The 10,170-nt window shown below is 33.9% G+C and overlaps 1 protein-coding gene across 1 annotated transcript; it reads right to left on the bottom strand.

Moving 5' to 3' along the window:
* Positions 1-2,710: 2,710 nt before the first annotated feature.
* LOC115452085 (ER membrane protein complex subunit 7) lies at positions 2,711-3,624 on the bottom strand. The gene is given in 2 exon segments (XM_030180542.2): positions 2,711-2,942; positions 2,945-3,624. Coding segments are annotated over 2 exon segments (672 nt in total). The 5' UTR covers positions 3,468-3,624; the 3' UTR covers positions 2,711-2,793.
* Between the last annotated feature and the right edge of the window lie 6,546 nt (positions 3,625-10,170).

The following is a 10,170-nucleotide window of genomic DNA, read 5'->3' on the forward strand; positions in this document are numbered from 1 at the left end:
TATGGCCAAACTATTTCTCGTTACCAGAAGTCGAAAGATGTTTATTTCGTCTGGATTTATCCTGGCATTATTTCGAACACATCATGTAGGTACGAATGTGGTAACTAGGAAGGGGATTAACACGCTCTCAGGCAGCTATTTGTTAGCAATGTTCGCTATCGTTGTTCTGTTATTTCCCTATGCATAGTATGGAAAATTACAATTTTAAAAAGTGTAATGTAATCAGGAGTTGTCATCTATGGCTCTGTGAAATGATTTGGTACTGAAGTATATTCCACAATATATATTTTTATGAAAAATATACTAACTTTAGTAAAGGTGAAATTTATAAAATAACATTGCATGTTAACCCCCCATACACTTACTGGATTCGTGCCTGCACATAGAATAGTGTAAATTTAAGTAAACTAGTATGTATTGTGTGTGGAATTAACAAATTCTTGCAATAGCGTTTTACGAAGATTGCCTTATCATTAAAAGACAATATAAAATAACAAATTTCTAAAGAAAGACAAAATATTGGTATTATTTTATATAAAATATACATATGTATAGGTTCTTGTAAGTATATTATAGTATAAGATTGTGTTTCTTTTTTTTCTGATTTATTTTTCTAAACATAATGATTTTTTGGAAATGAAGTTTTTTAATATGTGAATATACATTTTGGTCTGGTACAGCCCTCATTTGATTATAATGGTGGTGTATACATCACAATAATTGATATTATCGTGGCATAACAGGGCACTTAAAACCAAAAATGCAGATCTCATCAACATATTGCGGGATGCAGGATTTGGTTTTGGGTCCGAGGCCTAGTTCACGGATTCTGTCCGGCTGACGCAAATCGGCTATGCGTGTAGACCTTGATCCGGCAGACTTGCTCCTGCACCCTCTCATTTCGAGTGGATACTTGCCTATTGCATCACTGAGCTAGCATCACCATTATTTTGATCGAGGGCCGTACCAATGGGGTATTTCTCATTAAATAGACATTTATGTCTAAGCGTCATATCAGAAATATTAATTTTGTCAATAAAATTATATGTATTTCAAAATAACAAATGTCTTACACGACATGAGGGAAGTAGACGTGGATATAGCATTTTCAATTCGGGGGGGTATCTAAAATATTGATCCAAAGGGAGCAAAGCGAAATTTTTACGGAGGTAATTCCAATTCTAACATAAGTACATATAAAAGTATGCTACTATATAAATTGGAAAAAATGATTTTATGCAACATCTATTTTATTCCACATATTTCTGTAAGACATAATGTAAATTTTTTGAGAATTATCTTACATACACCAGATATCATTTAGAATGTTATGTCTATAATATTTTCGTACTGTATCCATATACTAAATTTAAGTACAAATTCGGAAGTCCCGTCCAAAAATTCATATTTATGTACTAATGAATCTCATTGTTTATTTTCTAAACGTGTTACTTAAGTAGTTTCCGTCCAAAACTTACCAATGACTGATTTTTTTTACTTTTTTATACGACATATGTATTGTGTGTAATATTAAGTTGTTGAAGAGGTTTGTCAGTAGTGTAGACATTATTGACTATTTATAGATTTATTTCCAAATAAAAATATTTAAACCTTAATTGATTTTTTTATTTACATTGAACAGTCCTTGAATATATTATTATGTCCTATAGACTATGAAATAGTCCCTACTGCTAAACTAATCGTGGAGAAAGGTTCCAATGAGATCGTTTAAAAAATAAATATGTAGACTTACATAGGAATTTGTAAGTGGTTTAGTAAAGTGTACAGGGAATTTAAAACATAACAACCCTACCATTGCATGAGGTGGAGCCACTCGGTCAACTGTTGACAACTCTGGATAATATTTGTAAACCAAAGTGGTCTTGAAGACAATTAACCTAGATATTAAATATAAATAACAGGTACTCATATAGAATCTTTGGTGTACACACTAATGCCTTTTATTCCCAAAGAGGTAGACAGAGGCGCATCTGTGATCACCCACTCTGCCGTGTGTTTTCAGTCCCTGATGATATAGGGGGTGAACCTATCGCCATATCGGGCACAAATTCCAGACTCCAAGCTGATACAGAGTAGAAAAACCCAATATCAGGCATCAAACTTGAGACCACAGTTGTACTGTAATAACTATGCCACCAAAATTAATAAAAATACTTATTAATGATAAACATTGGATAAAACTGTTATATGGAGGAATCTTATATTGAGTAGAAAACCCCTTTGAATGACTGCTGATGGAGTTGATAAGCAATTGGTGTGAAGTATAAGTTGTCTTTTTAGTTAACTGGCAGCATATTATGTTCCAGTTGTGGACTAGGTTAGGTATTTAGGCAGTTCAATAAACTTAGGTAGGAGTAGTGTATAAATTTAGCATAATGGGATTTGAAACCAATATCTTTTGCCTACAATTTCCACACCAAACAAATGTTTTATTTCTAATCAAAATGCTGCTTTCAGGTATTTACATAATATTGAAATAGTTATTATTAAAATCAAATGTAGGTCTTTTTTTCTCCGCAGCTGACATATTTGAGCTTATGCCTTAGATTCTTTATTTTAGAACTAGCATTGTCACAACTGCTTTGCAAGAGAATTTGCAATGATTATACATTTGTAAAGTATTCAAACACTGAATGGACATGAACATAAATGCTATAAGAATATGGATAAACAATAAAAAAAACATAACTCAATACTTTAATTGTTTTATTTTTATTAATATATTACAATCTATATATAATAATTTATAAATACTTATATTGTAGAATTAATCTACTGCCTCTTTTTGAGTTGTTTTGCTTTAGAACTTGCAGGCTTGGCAGGAGCTCCTCCGCTGAACAAGTTTGTAAACATCTCTGACATTTCAGGCATCTCAGTCATCTTGGTGAGGTTGCTTATCTGCTTCAAATCCTCTTTGGTCTCGGATCATTCATCATTTTTGGCAACACCATAATTAGGAGAAGCGGTAACACCATCATGATCACCATTGGGTTAAACAGGAAATCTGTGAGACGCCATTGTTCTCTTACTTGGAAATACCTGAATCGCGACAGAGGTTTCATTCGCAATGGATACGGTACTTGTATGACCTGCGACGTTTGTATGTAGTTCACTTTCCTCGCGCGGTATTTCCCTTTGGAGTTGATTTCAACCCGCACTGGCTCGTACATGTAGTCTGGGTGGATGATTTCAACCACGTAGGACCCTGAGGGCACATTATGGATGACGAACACACCATCATCCCGTATGAAGCCGATGTACTCTCCACCATTGACGTGTACGCGTGTGTCCACCTGCCAGACAGTATGCTCGAGCTCGTCGGGTGGGAACACCTTGCCTTCGATCACATATCTGCCGTTTCCTACATCTTCGTCGCTAGGATTGACCGCACCGAGGCCATAACCGAAAGCACAGATAGTGATGAGTAACGATATGAAATCTTTCATGATAAAAATTTATAGTTTACGTTTACAAACACATGTATATGAAACTATATGCGTAAGTTTACTAAATGAAATTGATGAACAATGAACACTAATCCATAAAATTTTCTGATTTTATCAATGCAATGTTATCACTTATGACAGTTGACGTCTCATTCTTGAAAGTTGACAGAAATACCAACATAAAGAATTGATTGCGTTTAGTTATTAATGTAGTAGAGTTCTTTTTACAAACAAAAATATATTATAAATATTATTGCGACTAGGCATTAAAGGGTGTAAAAAATTACTTTTTTAATATTAAAAATATTTTGTTGTAATCTTATCCCATTTTTAATTTACATATAATAATAATATTAGCCCTGTATTGTAATATACTGTCCCACGGCTGGGCACGGGCCTCCTCTTCTACCGAGAAGGGTTAGGCCTTAGTCCACCACGCTGGCCTAGTGCGGATTGATAGACTTCACATACCGTCAAAATTCCTATAGAGAACTTCTCAGATATGTAAGTATCCTCACAACGTTAAAGCAAGCGATAATTCACAAAGAATACACTTAAATTTTTAGAAAAGTCAGAGGGTTGTGTCCTTGGGATTTGAACTTTTTTTCATAGTCTGTTCAGAAAGAGCGCGTCATGGGATTTGAGATCGCTACTGTGCTTAATTACCTCTTTTTTTCAATTCTAGTTTGTTTCTATACAAAAAACCTTAAAAACAACACGCAAGATCGGCAATACGACAAGACAAATGAGTTTAACATGCTTGTCATTGTTCTGAGGTTTAACATTTACCCAATGGTGGGGAAGGGTTGCTATTTAAAATTCGAAAGTCAGTTCACTTTTCGGCCTCGACAGTTCTTTTTCTGAACAAACTAAGTATATGTATACTTTTATCGCAGAATGTCCGTTTTTACTACCGCCCAATCTTCTTGAGGGCGACTGAGCGGTTATGTTGGGGTAATTGATGCCTTACGGACCGATGAAGAAGACCCGCCCGGTTTTGATGCGGACCTTCGGCCGGCCGCCGGGCCAAGGCCCTAACCCTATATGTATACTCGTACAACTAAACCTACGCAACGGCCTAGCAACTAAAACTCTGCGGTGGCCCTCTTCAGCGTATTAGGGACGGATGCGGGCTTCCTCTGAGGGAAAATCTTCGTCCGCAGCCGCCCATTGGGATTTGAACCTGCGGACATGCATCTCGGCAGTCCGTTCCACACCCAACTAGACTATCGCCGCTACAAAATTTACATGTAGGGTTAGAATAATTTATTATAAAATGTTATTTTCAAGTAGATAAGCATGTGGTTTATTTAGTAACGCAATGTTAAAATGACCCATTGTTCTCGTTATATTCTATTGCAAACCAACCATACTGATATTGTAATCTAACGTACAGAATTGAATTCTAAATAAGGAATTTGAAATATTTAACTAAAATTTTAAATTATTTAGGCCTAACTAAAATTTAATTATATTCATAACAATTCCAACTACTTCTCCAGTTCATATCAAATTAATATAATTTTGTGTTAAGTTCATTTCGTGTATTAATGTTATTTACATATTTTTTTATAATATTACAAGCACCATCGATACCCCCTAAAGCCATTCTTGTGCGCTTGGTGTCCATACCGAATGCACACCCATGCACCAGGGTACATTTGTTGCGGCCCTAGATACACAGTTAAGTGTATATAAGCTCATGATTGCCAAATTAACATTGAGGCCTACTAATACCTATATTCGTGTATTATCTATGCCTATATAGGCCCCACGAACATTTCCCCTCAGCCCTTTCCAGTATTATATATTAGTCTATGCTCAGCCCGTCCGCTCTTCCTAAAAGCGTTCCTTTCCTACCCCCGACTTCCTTTCCCTAGACGTTCCCTCCCAACTTCCATTATCCCATTTGCAGGTTTCCCTCGGTGTAGACTGCAAAAAAACACTATCAATAAGTTTACATGAAGGTATTGTAATAGTTGAACACTTTTACTGGCGTGCGTAGTGCACATATCATTAAGGCTTTAAGAGGCGCCAATGACCTTGCGCGTTCGGCCGGCACCGACGCGGCCGGTAGGTATAGTACATACATACATACATGAGTAAATGTTGCCAGTGTGCATAATATTATAATTTTATTTTTCTCCGTTCGTCGACATTGCGTTCAGAAATAGACACTAAAGATGAGTCAAAGTAACGTTTAGTTATTGCATTCGGTTTTAAAAAGTTTATGATGCAAAATCGACTCGCAAATCGTGAATTGTAATTAGGAAACTCATAGTTTTTAATTTTGTCTTTTTTTACGTAAATAATAATTTTAAATTATAACAATAAATAAAATAATATAAATATTTCATTTGTTAAGTGCTTTATTGCGAAACATTCATATTTTAGGTACATACCTACTTTATCCTTTGTTCTGTTACTACTAGATACAAATGCAAGCATCTGGAATTCTGAAAATTTGACTATAGTTCGTTCAGATTTTCGGATTTGGGTCTTACCGAGAGGTTTGAAGGGGTGTTTGAGATAAATAATCTAAGGCCACACAAACGCGACGATATTCACTTGTGAAGGCACTGCTAGTTCAAAAACTTAATTATAATTACTCCTTTTAGATTTGGTTTGTTGGCTTGCGTTTGGGTGCAAAATCTTGATGAAGTGTCAGAATTGATAAAAGTGGCCGCCACTTTTAATTTCTTTGTTTATAAGCCCATTAGCTTCAAAATCAATATCTGGTCGTGCCCTTAGATATAAAAGACTGATTTGTTAGAACTAGTTATTGCTCGCGGTTTCGCCGTGAAGCGTGAAGTTTTCCGGGATAAAATTCGCGCTTTCCAAGGTCAACTAAACAGTCCTACGGTACATCGTCTTTGTTAAATTCCAACGGTTTATGCAGCGTACGTTGATATTTATCGTTACTTATATTATCACCAAATTACGCAAAATCATTATAAATTGTAGCATATGTGTTATTCTGATGTATAACCAATATTACTGTACTTTCATCCAAATTCGTTCAGTAGTTTTTTTGTGAAAGAGGAACAAACATACACACATCCATCCTGACAAACTTCGCAATTATAATGTTATTAGTAGGATTGAGAAAAGTGGCCGCCATTTTGAATTTCTTTGTTTGGAGGTCAATTGGCTTTAAAGTTAATATCTGGCCGTGCCCTTACATACAGAAGACAGATCCAATATCAGAATTAAGAAAAGTAACCGCCATTTTGAATTTCTTTGTGGCCAACTGGCTTCAAAATCCATACCTGGCCGTGCCCTTAGGTACCAAGGACAGATCCATGTTAGAGTTGAGTAAAGTGACCGCCATCTTAAATTTCTTTGTTTTGAGGACAATTGGCTTAAAAATTAATATCTGGCCTTGCTCTTAGGTACAAAGGACAGATCCATGTTAGAATTTAGAAAAGTTGCCGTCAATTTAAATTCATTTGTTTTGAGGCCAATTAGCTTTGAAAATAATATCTGGCCTTGCTCTTAGGTACAAAGGACAGATCCATGTTAGAATTTAGAAAAGTTGCCGTCAATTTAAATTCATTTGTTTTGAGGCCAATTGGCTTCAAAATCAATACCTGGCCGTGCCCTTAGGTACAAAGGGCAGATCCATGTTAGAATTTAGAAAAGTAGCCGCCATTTTGAATTCATTTGTTTTAAGGCTAATTAGCTTTAAAATTAATATGTTGCCGTTCCTTTACTAAAGAAGACAGATCCAATATCAGAATTAAGAATAGTAGCCAACGTCTTGAATTTATTTGTTTTGAGGTCATTGGCTTGAAAAACTAATATCTGGCCGTGCCCTTAGGTACAGAGGACAGATCCAAGCGTTAGTCTAGGACACTACACTGCCCCCCAGGAAAGTAATACACATGCCGTTGATAAGGTAATTTAGATTGAAGAAAAAAAAAGGCAAATTTTAGCAAGCTTTTTAATTCTAATAATTTTAGTCACAAGAGTAAATTGGTAAATACGGTAATAAATCAATGTATGAATCTAGTAAGTTATATTCGTTAGTATAATATTTCACAAATAAACTCATTATAGGCAGTTGTCGTCTGACAGGCAGTCAACATAGAAACAAAGCCAAGTCCTATCTACGTCGTGTATGAACATCAGTGTTGTGCTGACTCCCCTATTGGAATGACCCAGGGGCAGGTGGAAGAAGGGATGCAACGTCAGGATACCTCCACATGGTGCATCCCGATTTAAAGAATGTTGATCAGGCTGACTGGCACAACTTGGGATCTGGGAATTTGTATGTTATAGTTTCAATACTTAAGGACTATTCATATATTACATACACACCAAAGCAATATATATATTTTTTTTTATAAATATGTAATTTTTGATTGAAAATATATGACATCCCTATTTGTTTGTACTCATAAGCTTGTATGGTGTATGTTGATGGTGCCATGGGTAACATGTAATACTATAGTTGCTTATAAATAACAATAAAGAAATTTTTACAGAATTTCTACACATTATACCTATTTTTATATATGGAGGGAGAAGGTGTAAGGGCTTTTGCTAACAAGCGGTACAGGAGATAAAAATACTAGAAGTCTGCTTATGTAATACTTGAACAGACCTAAGAACAATTGGATAAAAATATAGAGTCAAGACAAAATATTTATTCTCATTTAATTAACATATCTCAACACTAGTCATTATTAATATATAAATATAAATTTTTGTCATAGACCATGTAATAATACTGACTCATGATTTGTTGTAAAAAGTTATGTGACCTCAAGCTCATACCTTAAAAACATTAAGCAATGGGTTATGTAGTAAAAGTAGTAGTAATTTAATGTGAAAAGAATTTTGACAAAATAAAGTTTGTTTATCAGAAGAATGCAATTATAAAAATTGACAATAAACAGTAGTCTTTTTATCATTATTTTTTATGTAACTAAGGATACTGATATGCTTACAAAAATAATGTTAATAACAAAAACAAATTATAAAGCTACAAAGGGTTCCTTTTTTGATTGATGATGACCTTTAAACATGAAAAATAAACTGATGCTGCACAAAAAATATTTAGGTATAAGATTGAAAATGAAGAAAAAATAATATCAAGATATAGGTACCTTGTTGGTAAACTTTATATTTTACAATACTAATCTGTATATAGATTAATTTACAGTGGGTAATACTGACACATCCAACTCTGATACATAATTAGACTCAACTGGTGGAGCCGATTTCTCTGGTTCTAAAGATATTTTTTTTTTCACCTTTATTCAACTTTGATAACTCTTTCATTTGATTTAAATTTCTGGAAATATAATCTTATGAATATGTACGAAATACAATAGTATTTCATTTTATTTCTCACGATAGTTAGGTTGTCAGATAAGTAGGTTATTAAAATTGACTACCTGCTGATTTTTCTCCATCTTTTAAGAAGTCTCACACCTGCATAGGGTTTGCGCTTATTTCTCATGATATTTATGAGTGTATAAATACGACGCACAACTAATACCACTCGTAAGTAACACTGATTTCAATAAAATAAAGCCAAGTCAAATGTTCCAAGTATATCGAATCCAGTATAGAATAGTCAAGGTGAAGCGAGTAAGATATCATCAGAATCCAAATTCAAGCTGAAATAATATATTTTTTTACTATCGCGAACGAAGTAGTTGGATAAACACACGAAATTATTAATCCGAGTGACAACTGATCATAAGTCATTACTGTCATTGCGAAATGCGAATAGTTCAGTTCATAAGTCCGAGCCAAGCAGCATGTCGAAATTTATCATAGTTACTTGACGAAAGTTATAAATATAAAAGTTATAAATAAGCATTTTTTTTACTAATAACATTATAAATTAAAATAAATATTTAAGAATATTTTATCTAACTTACGAGTCTACATCGTAAATGACGTCATCATGAGTAGGTTATAAACGCCTAGATGAACCTTGGAGCAAATATTCCTGTTTGTTAGCGCCTGTAGAAAATGTAGTTTTTTTTAAAGTTATATATTTTCTCTTTAAACAATGAAGATATTCATAAAATAGAACAAGTATGTACTAAAAAATTAACGCGTTGTGTGATAAAATCTTTCAAATAACGTCCATTCGGAGTGTATTATCAAATCACAATGATTTAATTTTGAGAATTTAGGCCGTTATTAAGCATGATTTTATATACAATATCGTATTAAATTAAAAATTGCCCCAGACGATCGCAAGACCAAGGGTCAATCTATATATTTCCTGTATGCAGTTGCGAACAATACCCCGAGATATTTAATTTCAAATTTTCTAAATGAGCATAAATTTGAGTTTTACAGGTGTTAACACCTTAAATATTTCACCTAAAGGAACGTGCATAGAGTTCGTATTAGAAAAAAATATGAAAAACTACATCTAGCGTGGGGTAGCGGTATTACATCGAAATAAATAATAGATCTTAATTTTTTTTTAAACAAGACAACTAACGTAAATAAACAAATTATTGTACTTAACTATTATAAAAAAATGCCGGTAGAACTCAAATGAATGACAATAACAATAATTTTATCATTTTAATTTTAAGAATAATATGAGTTTTGTTTGTATATGTAGTACATACCCTAGATATAAATAAGCATAAAGGTCTCAAAAATAAATTGTCCTCTACGGAGGTACACCCCATAACATACCGTAATAAAACAGATTCGGGTACTCGGA

This window comes from Manduca sexta, chromosome 16 (genome assembly GCF_014839805.1).
Source record: "Manduca sexta isolate Smith_Timp_Sample1 chromosome 16, JHU_Msex_v1.0, whole genome shotgun sequence".
NCBI lineage: Eukaryota > Metazoa > Arthropoda > Insecta > Lepidoptera > Sphingidae > Manduca > Manduca sexta.